General features: G+C 52.3%; 1 protein-coding gene across 1 annotated transcript; it reads left to right on the forward strand.

Annotated features, from left to right (window-relative positions):
- The first annotated feature begins 5,133 nt into the window (after positions 1-5,133).
- On the forward strand, positions 5,134-24,177 carry LOC142191360 (sphingomyelin phosphodiesterase 5-like). The gene is made up of 7 exons (XM_075262345.1): positions 5,134-5,997; positions 6,243-6,318; positions 11,511-11,651; positions 16,882-16,971; positions 22,995-23,058; positions 23,131-23,266; positions 23,721-24,177. Exons 1-7 carry the CDS (start codon positions 5,161-5,163, stop codon positions 23,823-23,825), a joined length of 1,449 nt encoding a protein of 482 aa, XP_075118446.1. The 5' UTR covers positions 5,134-5,160; the 3' UTR covers positions 23,826-24,177.
- Positions 24,178-27,166: the final 2,989 nt, after the last annotated feature.

The raw sequence follows: 27,166 nt of genomic DNA on the forward strand, positions 1-27,166 counted from the left end.
GCAGGGTGGGCCGATGGAGGGAACAGGAAAGAACAACTGGCCTCAACTTTCTTAAAGATCACAATATACCAGCTCCAATCAATAGGTCACTCCTCCACTGCGGCTGCCCCTACAGGTCTCTGCCCCTCCACTGCGGCTGCCCCTACAGGTCTCTGCCCCTCCACTGCGGCTGCCCCTACAGGTCTCTGCTCCTCCACTGCGGCTGCCCCTACAGGTCTCTGCTCCTCTGCTGCGGCTGTCCCTACAGGTCTCTGCTCCTTCACTGCGGCTGCCCCTACAGGTATCTGCTCCTTCACTGCGGCTGTCCCTACAGGTCTCTGCTCCTTCACTGCGGCTGTCCCTACAGGTCTCTGCTCCTTCACTGCGGCTGTCCCTACAGGTCTCTGCTCCTCCGCTGCGGCTGCCCCTACAGGTCTCTGCTCCTCCGCTGCGGCGGCCCCTACAGGTCTCTGCTCCTCCGCTGCGGCGGCCCCTACAGGTCTCTGCTCTTCCGCTGCGGCTGCCCCTACAGGTCTCTGCCCCTTCACTGGCGCTGTACAGTGAGCATGCAGCGCAAAACCCATCTGTCGATACTTGGGGATTTTCCATTTGGACCACCGACTAGCATGACTGTTCAATGTGGCCGCCATCATGCATGGTGAGTATGGTTATCCTATACGTGCTGGACGCTTGCGTGTAACGTCTCTGGTGAGATGCTGCGCACTTCCAACGTGATGCGGTCTTTAAGGTCAGGCAGGGTTTTGACATTCCCTCGATAAACGCGCTCCTTCAAGTGTCCCCACAGCCAGAAATCACAAGGAGTGAGATCCGGAGAGCGCGGTGGCCACGCTGTAGGGAATGAGCGGCTCACAATCCTGTCATCGGGATAATGTGCAGGAAGAGAGTTCTTCACAGGATTTGTGATGTGAGGAGGGGGCTCATCCTGCATGAAGGGGATTGTCTGCAGACACTGCCACCGCTGTGGGGGAACCACCACTGATTCCAGCATTGTCCGCTACCTCGCTGCTGTGACCGAACAGGTGGCAACCCCAGTTCGGCCAAATCTTTGAAAAAGAACCATTCGATCATGAACGATGAGGTGAACCCGCACCAAACGGCCACCTTGGGCGAATGCAGCGAAACCCCCTCGAGCGCACGCGGGTTTTCGGTGGCCCATAGGCGACAGTTCTGTGTGTTGACCGTTCCATTCAGGTAAAAATGCGCTTTGTCGCTCCACAGGAGATTCCATGGCCAATTGGTCTCCACTTCGCTCTGGCCAGAGACATTAATGCCAATGTCATGCGGGCGTCATTGTCACCAGGAAGCAGCTGGGGGTGATAGGTAGGTTTTTTTTTTTCTTTCATGCCGTCCGTTTCCCCATGCCGTGATTAGCACACGCACACATTGTCAGGCAATTCCATCCATTGGGTCAGACTGCACACAACTCCGAACACCTGAGGTTATATTATGGCCACCCTCTACTATACACCCTATATACTCTCTCTATACACTATTTACATACAGGGAGCTCCTCTATACACTATATACACTCTATATATACACTATATACTCTATACACGCACACTATATACTCTCTATATACACTATATACTCTCTATATACTCTCTCTATACACTATATACTCTCCCTATACACTATATACACTCTATATAGTCTCTCTATACACGATAAACTCTCTCTATATACACTCTATACACTATATACTCTCTATACACTATATACTCTCTCTATACACTATATACTCTCCCTATACACTATATACACTCTATATAGTCTCTCTATACACGATAGACTCTCTCTATATACACTCTATACTCTCTATACACTATATACTCTCTCTATATACACACTATATACTCTCCCTATACACTATATACACTCTAGTCTCTCTATACACGATAAACTCTCTCTATATACACTCTATACACTCTATACTCTCTATATACACTATACTCTCTATATGCACACTATATACTCTCTATATACACTATATACTCTCTATACAATATATACTCTCCCTATACAATATATACTCTCTATATACTCTCCCTCTATATCTATAGACTTCTCCGCGGTCATTATCAGGCTGCTCTGAGGTAAATTGAAACATAGTCATGTGACTGCTGGACACACCCCCTCAGGTCACATGACCTCCCCTCACACTATCTCTGGCCACGCCTCCAGTGCTGTGAATGCGGATGAGACCTGAAGGTAACGTGTCATCTCCGTGTATACAGATACGTGTTATATCCTGATATCTGACTGCGGTGTATACAGATACGTGTTATATCCTGATATCTGACTGCGGTGTATACAGGTACCTGTGTTATATCCTGATATCTGACTGCGGTGTATACAGATACCTGTGTTATATCCTGATATCTGACTGCGGTGTATACAGATACGTGTTATATCCTGATATCTGACTGCAGTGTATACAGATACGTGTTATATCCTGATATCTGACTGCGGTGTATACAGATACCTGTGTTATATCCTGATATCTGACTGCTGTGTATACAGATACGTGTTATATCCTGATATCTGACTGCGGTGTATACAGATACGTGTTATATCCTGATATCTGACTGCGGTGTATACAGATACCTGTGTTATATCCTGATATCTGACTGCGGTGTATACAGATACCTGTGTTATATCCTGATATCTGACTGCTGTGTATACAGATACCTGTGTTATATCCTGATATCTGACTGCTGTGTATACAGATACCTGTGTTATATCCTGATATCTGACTGCAGTGTATACAGATACCTGTGTTATATCCTGATATCTGACTGCGGTGTATACAGATACCTGTGTTATATCCTGATATCTGACTGCGGTGTATACAGATACGTGTGTTATATCCTGATATCTGACTGCGGTGTATACAGATACGTGTTATATCCTGATATCTGACTGCGGTGTATACAGATACGTGTTATATCCTGATATCTGACTGCGGTGTATACAGATACGTGTTATATCCTGATATCTGACTGCAGTGTATACAGATACGTGTTATATCCTGATATCTGACTGCGGTGTATACAGATACCTGTGTTATATCCTGATATCTGACTGCGGTGTATACAGATACGTGTGTTATATCCTGATATCTGACTGCTGTGTATACAGATACCTGTGTTATATCCTGATATCTGACTGCAGTGTTTACAGATACGTGTGTTATATCCTGATATCTGACTGCGGTGTATACAGATACGTGTTATATCCTGATATCTGACTGCGGTGTATACAGATACGTGTTATATCCTGATATCTGACTGCGGTGTATACAGATACCTGTGTTATATCCTGATATCTGACTGCAGTGTATACAGATACGTGTGTTATATCCTGATATCTGACTGCGGTGTATACAGATACGTGTGTTATATCCTGATATCTGACTGCTGTGTATACAGATACCTGTGTTATATCCTGATATCTGACTGCAGTGTTTACAGATACGTGTGTTATATCCTGATATCTGACTGCGGTGTATACAGATACGTGTTATATCCTGATATCTGACTGCGGTGTATACAGATACGTGTTATATCCTGATATCTGACTGCGGTGTATACAGATACCTGTGTTATATCCTGATATCTGACTGCAGTGTATACAGATACCTGTGTTATATCCTGATATGACTGCGGTGTATACAGATACGTGTTATATCCTGATATCTGACTGCGGTGTATACAGGTACCTGTGTTATATCCTGATATCTGACTGCAGTGTATACAGATATGGCTGACAGATTAGGGTGATGCAATGCATAGTTATGTCCTGGCGCCTTGACCCCGCACCGCTTGTGTTATGTACTAGATTGTTTCTGATGAAGGTGTAAGGACGGAGACGTTGTATATACCGCGCTGATCCCGCCGGCCTTTCTATAGCGTTACTTTGCATTGGGTCAATGGCGATAACTGTGTTGTAAAATAAATCCCTCTATTCTTCACTACAACCAGCGAGTGCAGCTAAATGGATTCTACTCTGTGTATTTGGGTCGGAGGTCCCTTTTATGCTAGTACCACGAATATCTATAGGAGCGTGCGGTACCACTGACTGATTAGGGTGTCAGAGGGAGGGACTTCGTGGGTGTATATAGGTCACACTCCAGGATGGTGTATATAGGTCACACTCCAGGATGGCGTATATGGTGTATATAGGTCACACTCCAGGATGGTGTATATAGGTCACACTCCAGGATGGCGTATATGGTGTATATAGGTCACACTCCAGGATGGTGTATATAGGTCACACTCCAGGATGGCGTATATGGTGTATATAGGTCACACTCCAGGATGGCGTATATAGGTCACACTCCAGGATGGTGTATATGGTGTATATAGGTCACACTCCAGGATGGCGTATATGGGGTATATAGGTCACACTCCAGGATGGCGTATATGGTGTATATAGGTCACACTCCAGGATGGCGTATATGGTGTATATAGGTCACACTCCAGGATGGCGTATATGGTGTATATAGGTCACACTCCAGGATGGCGTATATGGTGTATATAGGTCACACTCCAGGATGGTGTATATGGTGTATATAGGTCACACTCCAGGATGGCGTATATGGTGTATATAGGTCACACTCCAGGATGGCGTATATGGTGTATATAGGTCACACTCCAGGATGGTGTATATGGCGTATATAGGTCACACTCCAGGATGGCATATATGGTGTATATAGGTCACACTCCAGGATGACGTCTTCTTATTAGGTTAGATCTTATCATATGTGACTGAGGCCAGTGTCACAGACTGGAGGTGTTGTAGGTCGGAGGCCTCGTCTTGCTTAGTATGGAGGTGACCTCATGTCATTGGGTAGATCTTATCATATGTGACAGGTGGTCACAGACTGGGGGTGTTGTAGGTCGGGGGCCATCTCCTGGCTCATCTCGGATGATGAGATGTCCATGATGGTCTTGGGTTATTAGACTGTTGGTGATATAATTGCAGTTTCCCATGAGCAGAGGTCCTGAGGAACCATTGTCTTGGACCATCGGTGGGACATAACCACAAGTCCAGGATACCCCTCCCCTATAGATTTCCCTGCTGATGGTTTCTGGAGTGTTGACTTCTCCACTTTCCTTGTGTTTCAGTCTATGAGTCCGTTGGTGTGCGGAGACCCCAATGCCTCTCTCGGAGTCGCCCTTCAGCTGCTGCCTGCTTGATGCCCTCTTCTACCTGAGTTGCGTTCTGGTCTTTCCATCATACTGGTTCATTGATCGCCTCCTGTCCTGCGTGGTCTGCACCAGTGTAGAGCGCTCTAGTGGTGCTGCCCTGAGGTTCCTGGGCCTGCTCTTCGGGGTGCCGCTCTTCCTGCTCCTCTTTGTGCTCTCTTTACCCCTGTGTTTTTTTGGTCTTCTGCTTTGGGCTCCGCTCCACCAGATTCGCCGTCCATTCAGTTATCAGCAATCTGTGAATTCCCGGGACCCTCCAGAGAGAACCATCACTGGTGACTGCTCCTTCATCTTCGTCAGTGCCAACCTTTGTCTCTTGCCAGATGGCTTAGCCCGTTTCAGTAACCTGAGCCACACGCAACGTCGGGTCACCAGTATCTCCAAGCTTCTGTGCTCTCCTCCAGAGCAAGGCCGGGACACGTTGGCCATATGTCGCACTGAGGATGTCCTGCCCATGATTGAGACGCCTTGTAAGCGGGTGGCCGGTGGAGGAGAGGACGGCCCGTTTGAGGTTTCTGAGGATTTCCCACAAAACGCAGACTTCATCTGTCTACAGGAAGTATTTGATGGACGAGCTTCACGAAAACTGCGCCGGTGCCTTGGAGACTCCTTCCCCTATATCCTGTATGATGTCGGCCCTTCAGGTCCTCGGGGTTGCGGCTTCAAGTTCTTCAACAGCGGATTGTTCCTGGCCAGTCGGCACCCACCACTGAGCGCCAAGTACTATATCTACCCGAATGCGCGGGGGGAGGATGCGCTGGCGTCTAAAGGCCTCCTGTGTGTAAAGGTAAGGTGGTCGGTATGGCGGGAGACGGCGGCGGTCACAGTGCTGTGCTGTATGGGATGACATATGTACAAGATAGAACTCTTACATTGTAACCACACTGCTATGTATATCCACTTCCAAACATGGCGCCCCCACACTAGTGACCACAGGTAGTGCAATGCAGGACAATAAGTCTGTGGTCTCGCTTGGGACGTGGCACAATCCCTCCACGTTTCCTCAGCCCGTGATGTGGTTTGTACCTGCAGGTTCACCTTGGGACCACCGAACAGAGACAAAGCATTGTGGGATATATGAACTGCACACACCTCCACGCACCAGAGAGTAAGTACAGTCTGACCACCAGATGGGGGCGCACATAAGCTGTGTCTGTGCTGGAAGCTGCTTGGCTCATATAGACCATAGGCTGTATATATGTGACCGGTGAGGTGCAGAGCGATGGGGCGTTCAGTGCCGAAACTTCTGCTCCATCACCATTACAGCTTGTTTCTACACTGAAGGCTGATGGTTAGAAAGAATGACCTCTCCTCCTCCTGTAGCTGTGCTGTCCTGTCTGGGTGGTGTTATCTACCCTCTCAAAGATAGCACCCACTCTTATGTTTTCTGCATGTCTGGTTGGTGTCCCCTTCTCGGGTGGTGTCCCCTTCTCGGGTGGTGTCCCCTTCTCGGGTGGTGTCCCCTTCTCGGGTGGTGTCCCCTTCTCCGGTGGTGTCCCCTTCTCCGGTGGTGTCCCCTTCTCCGGTGGTGTCTCCTTCTCCTGTGATGTCCCCTGGGGTGGTGTTCCCTTCTCCTGTGATGTCCCCTTCTCCTGTGGTGTCTCCTTCTCATGTGATGTCCCCTGGGGTGATGTTCCCTTCTCCTGTGATGTCCCCTGGGGTGATGTTCCCTTCTCCTGTGATGTCCCCTGGGGTGGTGTTCCCTTCTCCTGTGATGTCCCCTGGGGTGGTGTCCCCTGGGGTGGTGTTCCCTTCTCCTGTGATGTCCCCTGGGGTGGTGTCCCCTGGGGTGGTGTTCCCTTCTCCTGTGATGTCCCCTGGGGTGGTGTCCCCTGGGGTGATGTTCCCTTCTCCTGTGATGTCCCCTGGGGTGGTGTTCCCTTCTCCTGTGATGTCCCCTTCTCCTGTGGTGTCTCCTTCTCCTGTGATGTCCCCTGGGGTGGTGTCTCCTTCTCCTGTGGTGTCCCCTTCTTCTGTGGTGTCCTCTTCTCCGGTGGTGTCTCCTTCTCCTGTGATGTCCCCTGGGGTGGTGTCTCCTTCTCCGGTGGTGTCCCCTTCTCCTGTGGTGTCTCCTTCTCCTGTGATGTCCCCTGGGGTGGTGTCTCCTTCTCCTGTGGTGTCTCCTTCTCCGGTGGTGTCCCCTTCTCCTGTGGTGTCTCCTTCTCCTGTGATGTCCCCTGGGGTGGTGTCCCCATCTCCTGTGATGTCCCCTGGGGTGGTGTCTCTTTCTCCTGTGGTGTCCCCTTCTCCTGTGATGTCCCCTGGGGTGGTGTCCCCTTCTCCTATGGTGTCCCCTTCTCCTGTGGTGTCCCCTTCTCCGGTGGTGTCCCCTTCTCCTGTGATGTCCCCTGGGGTGGTGTCTCCTTCTCCTGTGATGTCCCCTGGGGTGGTGTCTCCTTCTCCTGTGGTGTCCCCTGGGGTGGTGTCTCCTTCTCCTGTGATGTCCCCTGGGGTGGTGTCCCCTTCTTCTGTGATGTCCCCTGAGGTGGTGTCCCCTTCTCCGGTGGTGTCTCCTTCTCCTGTGATGTCCCCTGGGGTGGTGTCCCCTTCTCCTGTGATGTCCCCTGGGGTGGTGTCCCCTTCTCCGGTGGTGTCCCCTTCTCCTGTGATGTCCCCTGGGGTGGTGTCCCCTTCTCCTGTGATGTCCCCTGGGGTGGTGTCCCCATCTCCTGTGATGTCCCCTGGGGTGGTGTCTCTTTCTACTGTGGTGTCCCCTTCTCCTGTGATGTCCCCTGGGGTGGTGTCCCCTTCTCCGGTGGTGTCCCCTTCTCCGGTGGTGTCCCCTGGGGTGGTGTCCCCTTCTCCGGTGGTGTCCCCTTCTCCGGTGGTGTCCCCTGGGGTGGTGTCCCCTTCTCCGGTGGTGTCCCCTTCTCCTGTGATGTCCCCTGGGGTGGTGTCCCCTTCTCCGGTGGTGTCCCCTTCTCCTGTGGTGTCCCCTGGGGTGGTGTCCCCTTCTCCGGTGGTGTCCCCTTCTCCTGTGATGTCCCCTGGGGTGGTGTCCCCTTCTCCTGTGATGTCCCCTGGGGTGGTGTCCCCTTCTCCGGTGGTGTCTCCTTCTCCTGTGATGTCCCCTGGGGTGGTGTCCCCTTCTCCTGTGATGTCCCCTGGGGTGGTGTCCCCTTCTCCGGTGGTGTCCCCTTCTCCGGTGGTGTCCCCTTCTCCGGTGGTGCCCCCTTCTCCTGTGATGTCCCCTGGGGTGGTGTCCCCTTCTCCTGTGGTGTCCCCTTCTCCTGTGGTGTCCCCTTCTCCTGTGATGTCTCCTTCTCCTGTGATGTCCCCTGGGGTGGTGTCCCCTTCTCCTGTGGTGTCCCCTTCTCCGGTGGTGTCCCCTTCTCCGGTGGTGTCCCCTTCTCCTGTGATGTCCCCTGGGGTGGTGTCCCCTTCTCCTGTGATGTCCCCTGGGGTGGTGTCCCCTTCTCCTGTGATGTCCCCTGGGGTGGTGTCCCCTTCTTCTGTGATGTCCCCTGGGGTGGTGTCCCCTTCTCCTGTGATGTCCCCGGGGTGGTGCTATGGACCATTGATCAGACATCTCTATCTGTGTGTGTCTAGGTGATGCCACCGTACACTGTGATGAGAGATGCCACCATATCCTGTGATCACACATCCCTCTCTTTCTCTATATCTGGGTAATATCACTAACCAGTCCTATCTGCAGCCTCTATGTTCAGTGGTGAGGACTGACACTCCATATGGTTGGAACAGTCGTGGTCTGATATGGTGTGACTGCTCAGGAATGGTGATCTGATATGGGGATGTTGGATTGGGAGTTATGATAGGATATCAGTTGTGGTCATTGGATATGGTGTGACGGATGAGGAGTGCTGCTCGGATAAGCTGAGATATGAGGAATTGGTGATGACGAGATTGTTGGGTATATGATGGATCAATGACTCACTGATGTGGTGGATGAGGAGTGACTCCTGTATGGGTTAATATTGTGGAGGAGCAGTGACTGTTGTTGGGTGTGATGTGTGGGTGAGTAGTGACGGGTATGATGTGACGGGTATGATGTGACGGGTATGATGTGACGGGTATGATGTGATGGGTGAGTAGTGACGGGTATGATGTGATGGGTGAGTAGTGATGGATATGATGTGACGGGTGAGTAGTGACGGGTATGATGAAACAGGTGAGTAGTGACGGGTATGATGTGACGGGTGAGTAGTGACGGGTATGATGAAACAGGTGAGTAGTGACGGGTATGATGTGACAGGTGAGTAGTGACGGCTGTTGGGTATGATGTGGCGTTGAGTAGTGACGGGTATGATATGATGGTGAGTAGTGACGGGTATGATATGGTGAGTAGTGATGGGTATAATGTGACAGGTATGATGTGGCGGGTGAGTAGTGACGGGTATTCTGTGATGGGTGAGTAGTGATGGGTATTCTGTGATGGGTTAGTAGTGACGGGTATTCTGTGATGGGTGAGTAGTGGCGGGTATTCTGTGATGGGTGAGTAGTGATGGGTATGCTGTGACGGCTGCTAGGTATGATGTGACGGCTGTTGGGTATGATGTAACAGGTGAGTAGTGATGGGTATGCTGTGACGGGTGAGTAGTGACGGGTATGCTGTGATGGGTGAGTAGTGATGGGTATGCTGTGACGGCTGCTAGGTATGATGTGACGGGTGAGTAGTGACAGATATGATGTGACGGGTGAGTAGTGACGGGTATTCTGTGATGGGTGAACGCGTAAGCGAAGTGATTTTATTTTCACGTGTTTTTTGTCCGATTGGTCTATGGCCTGTTTGTTTTTTAAGAAGATAACATGAAATAAAGCATTGAAAATTTTTTAGACTTCGGAGTGTTGCAAATTCATCGTGGTTTCAGTATTGAATTTTAGTGATGGGTATGCTGTGACGGCTGCTAGGTATGATGTGACGGGTGAGTAGTGACAGATATGATGTGACGGGTGAGTAGTGACGGGTATGCTGTGACGGGTGAGTAGTGACGGGTATGATGTGACGGGTGAGTAGTGACGGCTGCTAGGTATGATGTGACGGGTGAGTAGTGACGGATATTCTGTGATGGGTGAGTAGTGACGGGTATTCTGTGATGGGTGAGTAGTGAAGGGTATTCTGTGATGGGTGAGTAGTGAAGGGTATTCTGTGATGGGTGAGTAGTGACGGATATTCTGTGATGGGTGAGTAGTGAAGGGTATTCTGTGACGGGTGAGTAGTGACGGGTATTCTGTGATGGGTGAGTAGTGATGGGTATTCTGTGATGGGTGAGTAGTGACGGGTATTCTGTGATGGGTGAGTAGTGATGGGTATATTCTGTGATGGGTTAGTAGTGACTGGTATTCTGTGATAGGTGAGTAGTGAAGGGTATTCTGTGATGGGTGAGTAGTGACGGGTATTCTGTGATGGGTGAGTAGTGATGGGTATGCTGTGACGGCTGCTAGGTATGATGTGACGGGTGAGTAGTGACAGATATGATGTGACGGGTGAGTAGTGACGGGTATTCTGTGATGGGTGAACGCGTAAGCGAAGTGATTTTATTTTCACGTGTTTTTTGTCCGATTGTTTGGTCTATGGCCTGTTTGTTTTTTAAGAAGATAACATGAAATAAAGCATTGAAAATTTTTTAGACTTCGGAGTGTTGCAAATTCATCGTGGTTTCAGTATTGAATTTTAGTGATGGGTATGCTGTGACGGCTGCTAGGTATGATGTGACGGGTGAGTAGTGACAGATATGATGTGACGGGTGAGTAGTGACGGGTATGCTGTGACGGGTGAGTAGTGACGGGTATGATGTGACGGGTGAGTAGTGACGGCTGCTAGGTATGATGTGACGGGTGAGTAGTGACGGATATTCTGTGATGGGTGAGTAGTGACGGGTATTCTGTGATGGGTGAGTAGTGAAGGGTATTCTGTGATGGGTGAGTAGTGACGGATATTCTGTGATGGGTGAGTAGTGAAGGGTATTCTGTGACGGGTGAGTAGTGACGGGTATGCTGTGATGGGTGAGTAGTGAAGGGTATTCTGTGACGGGTGAGTAGTGACGGGTGAGTAGTGACGGGTGAGTAGTGACGGGTATTCTGTGATGGGTGAGTAGTGATGGGTATTCTGTGATGGGTTAGTAGTGACGGGTATTCTGTGATGGGTGAGTAGTGACGGGTATTCTGTGACGGGTGAGTAGTGACGGGTATGCTGTGACGGCTGCTAGGTATGATGTGACGGCTGCTAGGTATGATATGACGGATGAGTAGTAACAGTTGTTCGGTATGGTGTTACAGATGAGTGATACAATACATGTATATTTTCTGCGGTGACTACATGTTTCTGTCCCTGTGTGTCAGGCGATGCCGCCATACGCTGTGACCAGATGTCTCTCCTCCTCCAGTGGGTGTCTGACTTCCAGGCTGAGAACTCTCAGGACGGAGAACTTGTGGCTTTTGATGTTCTCTGTGGAGATCTCAACTTTGACAACTGCTCTTCAGGTACGAGATGTTCTCCTGGGGGTTGGTGGGGTCATAGCTGCACGGAGCTACAAGGAGGACATCAGACCCATCACACAGGGACAATTCATATTAGCAGTATATACTGACACACAGCCCTGTCTGGTGAGCAGTAATATTATTAATATGACATACCCTATGTACAGTACATCTGTACTGTAGGTGGCGCTATAGAGATGAATAGGTTGTAGGTATGTGCTTGGTCGCTGGGGGTCATGTAGGTGGCGCTATAGTGATGGATAGGCTGTAGGTGTGTGCTTGGTCGCTGGGGGTCATGTAGGTGGCGCTATAGTGATGGATAGGTTGTAGGTGCGTGCTTGGCTGCTGGGGGTCATGTAGGTGGCGCTATAGTGATGGATAGGTTGTAGGTGTGTGCTTGGCCGCTGGGGGTCATGTAGGTGGCGCTATAGTGATGGATAGGGTGTAGGTGTGTGCTTGGCCGCTGGGGGTCATGTAGGTGGCGCTATAGTGATGGATAGGTTGTAGGTGTGTGCTTGGCTGCTGGGGGTCATGTAGGTGGCGCTATAGTGATGGATAGGTGGTAGGTGTGTGCTTGGCTGCTGGGGGTCATGTAGGTGGCGCTATAGTGATGGATAGGGTGTAGGTGTGTGCTTGGCCGCTGGGGGTCATGTAGGTGGCGCTATAGTGATGGATAGGGTGTAGGTGTGTGCTTGGCTGCTGGGGGTCATGTAGGTGGCGCTATAGTGATGGATAGGTGGTAGGTGTGTGCTTGGCTGCTGGGGGTCATGTAGGTGGCGCTATAGTGATGGATAGGGTGTAGGTGTGTGCTTGGCCGCTGGGGGTCATGTAGGTGGCGCTATAGTGATGGATAGGGTGTAGGTGTGTGCTTGGCCGCTGGGGGTCATGTAGGTGGCGCTATAGTGATGGATAGGTTGTAGGTGTGTGCTTGGCTGCTGGGGGTCATGTAGGTGGCGCTATAGTGATGGATAGGTGGTAGGTGTGTGCTTGGCTGCTGGGGGTCATGTAGGTGGCGCTATAGTGATGGATAGGGTGTAGGTGTGTGCTTGGCCGCTGGGGGTCATGTAGGTGGCGCTATAGTGATGGATAGGTTGTAGGTGTGTGCTTGGTCGCTGGGGGTCATGTAGGTGGCGCTATAGTGATGGATAGGGTGTAGGTGTGTGCTTGGCCGCTGGGGGTCATGTAGGTGGCGCTATAGTGATGGATAGGTTGTAGGTGTGTGCTTGACCGCTGGGGGTCATGTAGGTGGCGCTATAGTGATGGATAGGTTGTAGGTGTGTGCTTGGTCGCTGGGGGTCATGTAGGTGGCGCTATAGTGATGGATAGGTTGTAGGTGTGTGCTTGACTGCTGGGGGTCATGTAGGTGGCGCTATAGTGATGGATATGCTGTAGGTGTGTGCTTGGTCGCTGGGGGTCATGTAGGTGGCGCTATAGTGATGGATAGGTTGTAGGTGTGTGCTTGGCCGCTGGGGGTCATGTAGGTGGCGCTATAGTGATGGATAGGTTGTAGGTGTGTGCTTGGTCGCTGGGGGTCATGTAGGTGGCGCTATAGTGATGGATAGGTGGTAGGTGTGTGCTTGGCTGCTGGGGGTCATGTAGGTGGCGCTATAGTGATGGATAGGTTGTAGGTGTGTGCTTGGCCGCTGGGGGTCATGTAGGTGGCGCTATAGTGATGGATAGGTTGTAGGTGTGTGCTTGGCCGCTGGGGGTCATGTAGGTGGCGCTATAGTGATGGATAGGTTGTAGGTGTGTGCTTGGTCGCTGGGGGTCATGTAGGTGGCGCTATAGTGATGGATAGGTTGTAGGTGTGTGCTTGGCCGCTGGGGGTCATGTAGGTGGCGCTATAGTGATGGATAGGTTGTAGGTGTGTGCTTGGTCGCTGGGGGTCATGTAGGTGGCGCTATAGTGATGGATAGGTTGTAGGTATGTGTTTGGTCGCTGGGGGTCATGTTGGTGGCGCTATAGTGATGGATAGGTTGTAGGTGTGTGCTTGGCCGCTGGGGGTCATGTAGGTGGCGCTATAGTGATGGATAGGGTGTAGGTGTGTGCTTGGTCTCTGGGGGTCATGTTGGTGGCGCTATAGTGATGGATAGGTTGTAGGTGTGTGCTTGGCTGCTGGGGGTCATGTAGGTGGCGCTATAGTGATGGATATGCTGTAGGTGTGTGCTTGGCCGCTGGGGGTCATGTTGGTGGCGCTATAGTGATGGATAGGTTGTAGGTGTGTGCTTGGTCGCTGGGGGTCATGTAGGTGGCGCTATAGTGATGGATAGGTTGTAGGTGTGTGCTTGGTCTCTGGGGGTCATGTTGGTGGCGCTATAGTGATGGATAGGTTGTAGGTGTGTGCTTGGCTGCTGGGGGTCATGTAGGTGGCGCTATAGTGATGGATATGCTGTAGGTGTGTGCTTGGCCGCTGGGGGTCATGTTGGTGGCGCTATAGTGATGGATAGGGTGTAGGTGTGTGCTTGGCCGCTGGGGGTCATGTAGGTGGCGCTATAGTGATGGATAGGGTGTAGGTGTGTGCTTGGCCGCTGGGGGTCATGTTGGTGGCGCTATAGTGATGGATAGGTTGTAGGTGTGTGCTTGGTCGCTGGGGGTCATGTAGGTGGCGCTATAGTGATGGATATGCTGTAGGTGTGTGCTTGGTCTCTGGGGGTCATGTAGGTGGCGCTATAGTGATGGATAGGTTGTAGGTGTGTGCTTGGCCGCTGGGGGTCATGTAGGTGGCGCTATAGTGATGGATAGGTTGTAGGTGTGTGCTTGGCCGCTGGGGGTCATGTAGGTGGCACTATAGTGATGGATAGGGTGTAGGTATGTGCTTGGTCTCTGGGGGTCATGTAGGTGGCGCTATAGTGATGGATAGGTTGTAGGTGTGTGCTTGGTCTCTGGGGGTAATGTAGGTGGCGCTATAGTGATGGATAGGGTGTAGGTGTGTGCTTGGCCGCTGGGGGTCATGTAGGTGGCACTATAGTGATGGATAGGGTGTAGGTATGTGCTTGGTCTCTGGGGGTCATGTAGGTGGCGCTATAGTGATGGATAGGTTGTAGGTGTGTGCTTGGCCGCTGGGGGTCATGTTGGTGGCGCTATAGTGATGGATAGGGTGTAGGTGTGTGCTTGGCCGCTGGGGGTCATGTAGGTGGCGCTATAGTGATGGATATGCTGTAGGTGTGTGCTTGGCCGCTGGGGGTCATGTAGGTGGCGCTATAGTGATGGATATGCTGTAGGTGTGTGCTTGGCCGCTGGGGGTCATGTAGGTGGCGCTATAGTGATGGATAGGTTGTAGGTGTGTGCTTGGCCGCTGGGGGTCATGTAGGTGGCGCTATAGTGATGGATAGGGTGTAGGTGTGTGCTTGGCCGCTGGGGGTCATGTAGGTGGCGCTATAGTGATGGATAGGGTGTAGGTGTGTGCTTGGCCGCTGGGGGTCATGTAGGTGGCGCTATAGTGATGGATAGGTGGTAGGTGTGTGCTTGGCCGCTGGGGGTCATGTAGGTGGCGCTATAGTGATGGATAGGGTGTAGGTGTGTGCTTGGTCGCTGGGGGTCATGTAGGTGGCGCTATAGTGATGGATAGGTTGTAGGTGTGTGCTTGGCCGCTGGGGGTCATGTTGGTGGCGCTATAGTGATGGATAGGGTGTAGGTGTGTGCTTGGCCGCTGGGGGTCATGTAGGTGGCGCTATAGTGATGGATATGCTGTAGGTGTGTGCTTGGCCGCTGGGGGTCATGTAGGTGGCGCTATAGTGATGGATATGCTGTAGGTGTGTGCTTGGCCGCTGGGGGTCATGTAGGTGGCGCTATAGTGATGGATAGGTTGTAGGTGTGTGCTTGGCCGCTGGGGGTCATGTAGGTGGCGCTATAGTGATGGATAGGGTGTAGGTGTGTGCTTGGTCTCTGGGGGTCATGTAGGTGGCGCTATAGTGATGGATAGGGTGTAGGTGTGTGCTTGGCCGCTGGGGGTCATGTTGGTGGCGCTATAGTGATGGATAGGGTGTAGGTGTGTGCTTGGCCGCTGGGGGTCATGTAGGTGGCGCTATAGTGATGGATAGGGTGTAGGTGTGTGCTTGGTCGCTGGGGGTCATGTAGGTGGCGCTATAGTGATGGATAGGTTGTAGGTGTGTGCTTGGCCGCTGGGGGTCATGTAGGTGGCGCTATAGTGATGGATAGGTTGTAGGTGTGTGCTTGGCCGCTGGGGGTCATGTAGGTGGCGCTATAGTGATGGATAGGGTGTAGGTGTGTGCTTGGTCTCTGGGGGTCATGTTGGTGGCGCTATAGTGATGGATAGGTTGTAGGTGTGTGCTTGGTCGCTGGGGGTCATGTAGGTGGCGCTATAGTGATGGATAGGGTGTAGGTGTGTGCTTGGTCGCTGGGGGTCATGTTGGTGGCGCTATAGTGATGGATAGGGTGTAGGTGTGTGCTTGGTCGCTGGGGGTCATGTAGGTGGCGCTATAGTGATGGATAGGGTGTAGGTGTGTGCTTGGTCTCTGGGGGTCATGTAGGTGGCGCTATAGTGATGGATAGGGTGTAGGTGTGTGCTTGGTCGCTGGGGGTCATGTTGGTGGCGCTATAGTGATGGATAGGGTGTAGGTGTGTGCTTGGTCTCTGGGGGTCATGTAGGTGGCGCTATAGTGATGGATAGGGTGTAGGTGTGTGCTTGGTCTCTGGGGGTCATGTAGGTGGCGCTATAGTGATGGATAGGTTGTAGGTGTGTGCTTGGTCTCTGGGGGTCATGTTGGTGGCGCTATAGTGATGGATAGGGTGTAGGTGTGTGCTTGGTCGCTGGGGGTCATGTAGGTGGCGCTATAGTGATGGATAGGGTGTAGGTGTGTGCTTGGTCGCTGGGGGTCATGTAGGTGGCGCTATAGTGATGGATAGGGTGTAGGTGTGTGCTTAACCGCTGGGGGTCATGTAGGTGGCGCTATAGTGATGGATAGGGTGTAGGTGTGTGCTTGGTCTCTGGGGGTCATGTTGGTGGCGCTATAGTGATGGATAGGGTGTAGGTGTGTGCTTGGCCGCTGGGGGTCATGTAGGTGGCGCTATAGTGATGGATAGGTTGTAGGTGTGTGCTTGGTCTCTGGGGGTCATGTTGGTGGCGCTATAGTGATGGATAGGGTGTAGGTGTGTGCTTGGCCGCTGGGGGTCATGTAGGTGGCGCTGCTGATTTGGGTCATTGGAGCCGCGCCCTGGGTCGCGGGTTTATTCGCCTCTTGTGTCTCACGTGTCTCACGTTTTATACCGCCAGATGACTGCCTGGAGCAGAAGCACAAGTTATTCTCGATGTATACCGATCCCTGTAGAGACTGCGCAGGGCGAGACCGGCCCGGAGCCATGGGTGAGTCCAGAGAAGTTGTCAGACACCTGTATCCCCCCTCCCCCGCACTGCTGAGCCTTGTGGTGCTCTGTATGACTCTGTATATATGTGAGAAGGTCACAGGCGTGTTTCTGACTAATTGTCCTCTAACCCCGGTGCTAGGCCGAGTGCCAGCAGTAAGGAGGTGATACCGCACACACTAGGTCGGTATTCGCTCCTCTCTAAACCAAGAAGGAAACGCTGAGACACTGTTACTAAAACAACGTGCGGTTAAATATTATCAGAGAAGGAAGTGACATAAGAAGAAGGTGACGTCTCCTGATTGGTGCGAGACATGACACAGAAGTCTATGCAGTGCCCTATATAGCCGAATGCTCCCTCTTCTGCGTGGTGACCTCGGGGACATGTCTCCTGGCAGCAAGACTGACTATCCTCTCACATAGCTGTCCTTCTCTATTAGGTTACATTGTATTGGTAGTCGGGGGAGGGGCTATCCTCTCACATAGCTGTCCTTCTGTATTACGTTACATTGTATTGGTAGTCGGGGGAGGGGCTATCCTCTCACATAGCTGTCCTTCTCTATTAGGTTACATTGTATTGGTAGTCGGGGGAGGGGCTATCCTCTCACATAACTGTCCTTCTCTATTAGGTTACATTGTATTGGTAGTCGGGGGAGGGGCTATCCTCTCACATAGCTGTCCTTCTCTATTAGGTTACATTGTATTGGTAGTCGGGGAAGGGGCTATCCTCTCACATAGCTGTCCTTCTGTATTAGGTTACATTGTATTGGTTCTCGGGGGAGGGGCTATCCTCTCACATAGCTGTCCTTCTGTATTAGGTTACATTGTATTGGTTCTCGGGGGGAGGGGCTATCCTCTCACATAGCTGTCCTTCTCTATTAGGTTACATTGTATTGGTAGTCGGGGGAGGGGCTATCCTCTCACATAGCTGTCCTTCTGTATTAGGTTACATTGTATTGGTAGTCGGGGGAGGGGCTATCCTCTCACATAGCTGTCCTTCTGTATTAGGTTACATTGTATTGGTAGTCGGGGGGAGGGGCTATCATCTCACATAGCTGTCCTTCTCTATTAGGTTACATTGTATTGGTAGTCGGGGGGAGGGGCTATCCTCTCACATAGCTGTCCTTCTGTATTAGGTTACATTGTATTGGTAGTCAGGGGGAGGGGCTATCCTCTCACATAGTTGTCCTGCTCTATTAGGTTACATTGTATTGGTAGTCGGGGGAGGGGCTGTCCTCTCACATAGCTGTCCTTCTGTATTACGTTACATTGTATTGGTAGTCGGGGGAGGGGCTATCCTCTCACATAACTGTCCTTCTCTATTAGGTTACATTGTATTGGTAGTCGGGGGAGGGGCTATCATCTCACATAGCTGTCCTTCTGTATTAGGTTACATTGTATTGGTAGTCGGGGGAGGGGCTATCCTCTCACATAGCTGTCCTTCTGTATTAGGTTACATTGTATTGGTTCTCGGGGGAGGGGCTATCTTCTCACATAGCTGTCCTTCTGTATTACGTTACATTGTATTGGTAGTCGGGGGAGGGGCTATCCTCTCACATAGCTGTCCTTCTGTATTAGGTTACATTGTATTGGTTCTCGGGGGAGGGGCTATCCTCTCACATAGCTGTCCTTCTGTATTAGGTTACATTGTATTGGTAGTCAGGGGAGGGGCTATCCTCTCACATAGCTGTCCTCCTGTATTAGGTTACATTGTATTGGTAGTCGGGGGGAGGGGCTATCCTCTCACATAGCTGTCCTTCTGTATTAGGTTACATTGTATTGGTAGTCGGGGGAGGGGCTATCCTCTCACATAGCTGTCCTTCTGTATTAGGTTACAATGTATTGGTAGTCGGGGGGGGGGAGGGGCTATCCTCTCACATAGCTGTCCTTCTGTATTAGGTTACATTGTATTGGTTCTATGGGGGAGGGGCTATCCTCTCACATAGCTGTCCTCCTGTATTAGGTTACATTGTATTGGTAGTCGGGGGAGGGGCTATCCTCTCACATAGCTGTCCTTCTGTATTAGGTTACATTGTATTGGTAGTCGGGGGAGGGGCTATCCTCTCACATAGCTGTCCTTCTGTATTAGGTTACATTGTATTGGTAGTCGGGGGGAGGGGCTATCCTCTCACATAGCTGTCCTTCTGTATTAGGTTACATTGTATTGGTAGTCGGGGGAGGGGCTATCCTCTCACATAGGTGTCCTCCTGTATTAGGTTACATTGTATTGGTAGTCGGGGGAGGGGCTATCCTCTCACATAGCTGTCCTTCTGTATTAGGTTACATTGTATTGGTAGTCGGGGGAGGGGCTATCCTCTCACATAGGTGTCCTCCTGTATTAGGTTACATTGTATTGGTAGTCGGGGGAGGGGCTATCCTCTCACATAGTTGTCCTTCTGTATTAGGTTACATTGTATTGGTAGTCGGGGGGAGGGGCTATCCTCTCACATAGCTGTCCTTCTGTATTAGGTTACACTGTATTGGTAGTCGGGGGAGGGGCTATCCTCTCACATAGCTGTCCTTCTGTATTAGGTTACATTGTATTGGTAGTCGGGGGAGGGGCTATCCTCTCACATAGCTGTCCTTCTGTATTAGGTTACATTGTATTGGTAGTCGGGGGAGGGGCTATCCTCTCACATAGCTGTCCTTCTCTATTAGGTTACATTGTATTGGTAGTCGGGGGAGGGGCTATCCTCTCACATAGCTGTCCTTCTGTATTACGTTACATTGTATTGGTAGTCGGGGGAGGGGCTATCCTCTCACATAGCTGTCCTTATGTATTAGGTTACATTGTATTGGTTCTCGGGGGGAGGGGCTATCCTCTCACATAGCTGTCCTTCTGTATTAGGTTACATTGTATTGGTAGTCGGGGGAGGGGCTATGCTCTCACATAGCTGTCCTTCTGTATTAGGTTACATTGTATTGGTAGTCGGGGGAGGGGCTATCCTCTCACATAGCTGTCCTTCTGTATTAGGTTACATTGTATTGGTAGTCGGGGGGAGGGGCTATCCTCTCACATAGCTGTCCTTCTGTATTAGGTTACATTGTATTTGTAGTCGGGGGAGGGGCTATCCTCTCACATAGCTGTCCTTCTGTATTAGGTTACATTGTATTTGTAGTCGGGGGAGGGGCTATCCTCTCACATAGCTGTCCTCCTGTATTAGGTTACATTGTATTGGTAGTCGGGGGGAGGGGCTATCCTCTCACATAGCTGTGCTTCTGTATTAGGTTACATTGTATTGGTAGTCGGGGGGAGGGGGCTATCCTCTCACATAGCCGCCCTTCTGTATTAGGTTACATTTTATTGGTAGTCGGGGGAGGGGCTATCCTCTCACATAGCTGTCCTTCTGTATTAGGTTACATTTTATTGGTAGTCGGGGGAGGGGCTATCCTCTCACATAGCTGTCTTTCTGTATTAGGTTACATTGTATTGGTAGTCGGGGGGAGGGGCTATCCTCTCACATAGCTGTCCTTCTGTATTAGGTTACATTTTATTGGTAGTCGGGGGGAGGGGCTATCCTCTCACATAGCCGCCCTTCTGTATTAGGTTACATTTTATTGGTAGTCGAGGGAGGGGCTATCCTCTCACATAGCTGTCTTTCTGTATTAGGTTACATTGTATTGGTAGTCGGGGGAGGGGCTATCCTCTCACATAGTTGTCCTTCTGTATTAGGTTACATTGTATTGGTAGTCGGGGGGAGGGGCTATCCTCTCACATAGCTGTCCTTCTGTATTAGGTTACATTGTATTGGTAGTCAGGGGAGGGGCTATCCTCTCACATAGCTGTCCTTCTGTATTACGTTACATTGTATTGGTAGTCGGGGGAGGGGCTATCCTCTCACATAGCTGTCCTTCTGTATTAGGTTACATTGTATTGGTAGTCGGGGGAGGGGCTATCCTCTCACATAGCTGTCCTTCTGTATTACGTTACATTGTATTGGTAGTCGGGGGAGTGGCTATCCTCTCACATAGCTGTCCTTCTGTATTAGGGTACATTGTATTGGTAGTCGGGGGGAGGGGCTATCCTCTCACATAGCTGTCCTTCTGTATTAGGTTACATTGTATTGGTAGTCGGGGGAGGGGCTATCCTCTCACATAGCTGTCCTTCTGTATTAGGGTACATTGTATTGGTAGTCGGGGGGAGGGGCTATCCTCTCACATAGCTGTCCTTCTGTATTAGGTTACATTGTATTGGTAGTCGGGGGGGGGGGAGGGGCTATCCTCTCACATAGCTGTCCTTCTGTATTAGGTTAAATTGTATTGGTAGTCGGGGGGAGGGGCTATCCTCTCACATAGCTGTCCTTCTGTATTAGGTTACATTGTATTGGTAGTCAGGGGGAGGGGCTATCCTCTCACATAGCTGTCCTTCTGTATTAGGGTACATTGTATTGGTAGTCGGGGGGAGGGGCTATCCTCTCACATAGCTGTCCTTCTGTATTAGGTTACATTGTATTGGTAGTCGGGGGGAGGGGCTATCCTCTCACATAGCTGTCCTTCTGTATTAGGTTACATTGTATTGGTAGTCGGGGGAGGGGCTATCCTCTCACATAGCTGTCCTTCTGTATTAGGGTACATTGTATTGGTAGTCGGGGGGAGGGGCTATCCTCTCACATAGCTGTCCTTCTGTATTAGGTTACATTGTATTGGTAGTCGGGGGGAGGGGCTATCCTCTCACATAGCTGTCCTTCTGTATTAGGTTACATTGTATTGGTAGTCGGGGGAGGGGCTATCCTCTCACATAGCTGTCCTTCTGTATTAGGGTACATTGTATTGGTAGTCGGGGGGAGGGGCTATCCTCTCACATAGCTGTCCTTCTGTATTAGGTTACATTGTATTGGTAGTCGGGGGGAGGGGCTATCCTCTCACATAGCTGTCCTTCTGTATTAGGTTACATTGTATTGGTAGTCGGGGGAGGGGCTATCCTCTCACATAGCTGTCCTTCTCTATTAGGTTACATTGTATTGGTAGTCTGGGTGGGAGGGGCTATCCTCTCACATAGCTGTCCTTCTGTATTAGGTTACATTGTATTGGTAGTCGGGGGGAGGGGCTATCCTCTCACATAGCTGTCCTTCTGTATTAGGTTACATTGTATTGGTAGTCAGGGGGAGGGGCTATCATCTCACATAGCTGTCCTTCTCTATTAGGTTACATTGTATTGGTAGTCGGGGGAGGGGCTATCCTCTCACATAGGTGTCCTCCTGTATTAGGTTACATTGTGTTGGTAGTCGGGGGAGGGGCTATCCTCTCACATAGCTGTCCTTCTGTATTAGGTTACATTGTATTGGTAGTCGGGGGGAGGGGCTATCCTCTCACATAGCTGTCCTCCTGTATTAGGTTACAATGTATTGGTAGTCGGGGGGGGGGAGGGGCTATCCTCTCACATAACTGTCCTTCTCTATTAGGTTACATTTTATTGGTAGTCGGGGGGAGGGGCTATCCTCTCACATAGCTGTCCTTCTGTATTAGGTTACATTGTATTGGTAGTCGGGGGAGGGGCTATCCTCTCACATAGCTGTCCTTCTCTATTAGGTTACATTGTATTGGTAGTCGGGGGAGGGGCTATCCTCTCACATAGCTGTCCTTCTGTATTAGGGTACATTGTATTGGTAGTCGGGGGGGAGGGGCTATCCTATCACATAGCTGTCCTTCTGTATTAGGTTACATTGTATTGGTAGTCGGGGGAGGGGCTATCCTCTCACATAGCTGTCCTTCTGTATTAGGGTACATTGTATTGGTAGTCGGGGGGGAGGGGCTATCCTATCACATAGCTGTCCTTCTGTATTAGGTTACATTGTATTGGTAGTCGGGGGAGGGGCTATCCTCTCACATAGCTGTCCTTCTCTATTAGGTTACATTGTATTGGTAGTCGGGGGAGGGGCTATCCTCTCACATAGGTGTCATTAGTATATCAGTCGGGCCATATTTTCGGTCTGATATGATCCCTCCCCCCCAGGTTTAGTCCCCTCCTCCTGCTCCCCTCTCCTCCATAGTCCGTCAGTCATGGTTGCCCTTTTGCCTTCTCAGGGACCCTCCTCCGACAGGAGCTTCTGTACCACGAAGCTGTGAACACCCCGGCCAGGCTGAAGAGGTGAGTGACGGTAACAGTGGACTGACACCCCTCCCCCATCACTCCCTCCTCACGTCTGCCCTCCTCTTACAGCACGTTGCAGTCTGATAGTGAGCGCCGGCTGTACGTGGCTGCACCACTACCTCAGGATGATGGCGGGGCCGAGCACTGGACAGGACGGCGCATTGACTACATTCTGTACAGGGAGGCGGATACTCTGCTACCGGCGGTGAGTATCTGACCGGCAGCTGCTCTGGTGACCATGTGGGTGGAGAGGAGGAGCTCAGCCCCATAGGACCCTGTGGGTGGAGAGGAGCAGCTCAGCCCCATAGGACCCTGTGGGTGGAGAGGAGCAGCTCAGCCCCATAGGACCCTGTGGGTGGAGAGGAGCAGCTCAGCCCCATAGGACCCTGTGGGTGGAGAGGAGCAGCTCAGCCCCATAGGACCCTGTGGGTGGAGAGGAGCAGCTCAGCCCCATAGGACCCTGTGGGTGGAGAGGAGCAGCTCAGCCCCATAGGACCCTGTGGGTGGAGAGGAGCAGGGGGGGTAGACTGTGTCTGATTCTTTATAGGCGGGCGAGTGTCAGACAGGAGACTGGAGGTTTATTCCCATATAATCCGGCCGTGTCCCCCTGGTGTTGTGGACTTCCCCTTTAAGCCTCCTCGCTCTGGTCTTCTTTGCAGGTTGTAGAGAAGGTTCAGTTCATCACACGACTGGCCGGCCTCTCCGATCACGTCCCCGTCTCTCTGCACTTGTCCTCCTCGCTCTCAGAGAGCACTAACCTGTGACTGGCTGCGGCGGGCCCCAGGGGAGAAATACCACACCGGGGACCAGTGACTGCACAGCGGGCCCCTGGAAACAAATACCACACCGGGGGCCAGTGACTGTACAGCGGGCCCCTGGAGACAATTACCTCCCCGAGGGCCGGTGAGTGTACAGCGGGGCCCTGGACACAGATACCGCACCGGGGGCCAGTGACTGCACAGCGGGCCCCTGAAGAGAAATACCACACCGGGGACCAGTGACTGCACAGCGAGCCCCTGGACACAGATACCACATCGGGGGCCAATGACTGTACAGCGGGCTCCTAGACACACATACTACTCTGAGGGCCAGTGACTGCACAGCGGGCCCCTGGACACAGATACTACTCCGAGGGCCGGTGACTGTACAGCGGGCCCCTGGACACAGATACTACTCCGAGGGCCGGTGACTGTACAGCGGGCCCCTGGACACAGATACTACTCCGAGGGCCGGTGACTGTACAGCGGGCCCCTGGACACAGATACTACTCCGAGGGCCGGTGACTGTACAGCGGGCCCCTGGACACAGATACTACTCCGAGGGCCGGTGACTGTACAGCGGGCCCCTGGACACAGATACTAGTCCGAGGGCCGGTGACTGTACAGCGGGCCCCTGGACACAGATACTACACCGGGGGCCAATGACTGTACAGCGGGCCCCTGGACACAGATACTACTCCGAGGGCCGGTGTCTGTACAGTGGGCCCCTGGAACAGATACTACACCGGGGGCCAATGACTGTACAGCGGGCCCCTGGACACAGATACTACTCCGAGGGCCGGTGACTGTACAGCGGGCCCCTGGACACAGACACTACTCCGAGGGCCGGTGACTCTACAGCGGGCCCCTGGACACAGATACTACTCCGAGGGCCGGTGAATGTACAGCGGGCCCCTGGACACAGATACTACTCCGAGGGCCGGTGACGCTACAGCGGGCCCCTGGACACAGATACTACTCCGAGGGCCGGTGACTGTACAGCGGGCCCCTGGACACAGACACTACTCCGAGGGCCGGTGACTCTACAGCGGGCCCCTGGACACAGATACTACTCCGAGGGCCGGTGAATGTACAGTGGGCCCCTGGACACAGATACTACACCGGGGGCCAATGACTGTACAGCGGGCCCCTGGACACAGATACTACTCCGAGGGCCGGTGAATGTACAGCGGGGCCCTTCACACAGATACTACTCCGAGGGCCGGTGACTGTACAGCGGGCCCCTGGACACAGATACTACTCCGAGGGCCGGTGACTGTACAGTGGGCCCCTGGACACAGATACCTCCCTGAGGGCCGGTGACTGTACAGCGGGCCCCTGGACACAGATACTACACCGGGGGCCAATGACTGTACAGCGGGCCCCTGGACACAGATACTACTCCGAGGGCCGGTGTCTGTACAGTGGGCCCCTGGAACAGATACTACACCGGGGGCCAATGACTGTACAGCGGGCCCCTGGACACAGATACTACTCCGAGGGCCGGTGACTGTACAGCGGGCCCCTGGACACAGACACTACTCCGAGGGCCGGTGACTCTACAGCGGGCCCCTGGACACAGATACTACTCCGAGGGCCGGTGAATGTACAGCGGGCCCCTGGACACAGATACTACTCCGAGGGCCGGTGACGCTACAGCGGGCCCCTGGACACAGATACTACTCCGAGGGCCGGTGACTGTACAGCGGGCCCCTGGACACAGACACTACTCCGAGGGCCGGTGACTCTACAGCGGGCCCCTGGACACAGATACTACTCCGAGGGCCGGTGAATGTACAGTGGGCCCCTGGACACAGATACTACACCGGGGGCCAATGACTGTACAGCGGGCCCCTGGACACAGATACTACTCCGAGGGCCGGTGAATGTACAGCGGGGCCCTTCACACAGATACTACTCCGAGGGCCGGTGACTGTACAGCGGGCCCCTGGACACAGATACTACTCCGAGGGCCGGTGACTGTACAGTGGGCCCCTGGACACAGATACCTCCCTGAGGGCCGGTGACTGTACAGCGGGCCCCTGGACACAGATACCTCCCTGAGGGCCAGTGACTGTACAGCGGGCCCCTGGACACAGATACTACTCCGAGGGCCGGTGACTGTACAGCGGGCCCCTGGACACAGATACTACTCCGAGGGCCGGTGAATGTACAGCGGGCCCCTGGACACAGATACTACTCCGAGGGCCGGTGAATGTACAGCGGGCCCCTGGACACAGATACTACTCCGAGGGCCGGTGACTGTACAGCGGGCCCCTGGACACAGATACTACTCCGAGGGCCGGTGACTGTACAGCGGGCCCTGGATACAGATACTACACTGGGGGCCGGTGACTGCACAGCGGGGCCCTGGACACAGATACTACTCCGAGGGCCGGTGCCTGTACAGCGGCCCCTGGACACAGATACCTCCCTGAGGGCCAGTGACTGCACAGCGGGCCCTGGACACAGATACCTCCCTGAGGGCCGGTGAATGGTCACATGACCCGTCATGTATGTGAAATAAAATGTGTTTGATACGAGGAGCTTGTACTGTCATGTGATCAGGACGCCATAGTCTATAATACGGACAGCGTGCCGGACTCTTCTCTCCGATGATTTATGGTGGTTTCTGCTGACTGATGTGAACTTGGCCTTAGTTTTGGGTTTGGCGCAGACAAGTGATAAGCTGCTTCACCCTCCCCCTACATTTCGCCCCGCGTAGCACACATTTAGGGACACTGTCACTTTAAATGGCTGTGGGAGTTGGAGCCGCCATCTCACAAATACTCTATGGTTTACGTCCCGTGGCAGCGCAGAGGGGTCTTTGTCTCCGCCTCTAACTCCTCCCAGGACTGGGGGGCCTAGGCTATATGCGAGGGGATCTTGGGGTTTTTTGTAGCACCTGGAAGGTTCCTCTGTGTAGGAGATGAGGCATGTTGTAGTCCCAGCTCAGATGATGATCTCCCCGGCTGCTGCCGGATCGCCATTCCTCCTGGTCCGTGCTTGCTGGCGCGACCTCATTAGCGCATGCGCGAGAAAGAGATCCAAAACCTTAAAAGAAACTTACCTAGGACGCTAGTTATGCAGCATGGGGGTTCCCGGGGGTAAGAGTGTAGTCATGGAGGTCATATCCATGGGTGGTGGACCAGACCCTGGCGGTGTCGGGCAGCCGGACCCTCGCACCGGTAAAGGGGTTTCCCATCTCAGTGTCTCAGACTGTTCTTCTCTCTCCTGGGCTCTGGGAGTACGGAGCAGACCAGACGGACCTCGAGAGATGAAAGCGGTCACGATGGGGCTCCTGCATTTCAGACCATTCAGAACAAATCTGTCCCGATCCAGACAAG

Source organism: Leptodactylus fuscus, chromosome 1, assembly GCF_031893055.1.
Source record: "Leptodactylus fuscus isolate aLepFus1 chromosome 1, aLepFus1.hap2, whole genome shotgun sequence".
Taxonomy (NCBI): domain Eukaryota; kingdom Metazoa; phylum Chordata; class Amphibia; order Anura; family Leptodactylidae; genus Leptodactylus; species Leptodactylus fuscus.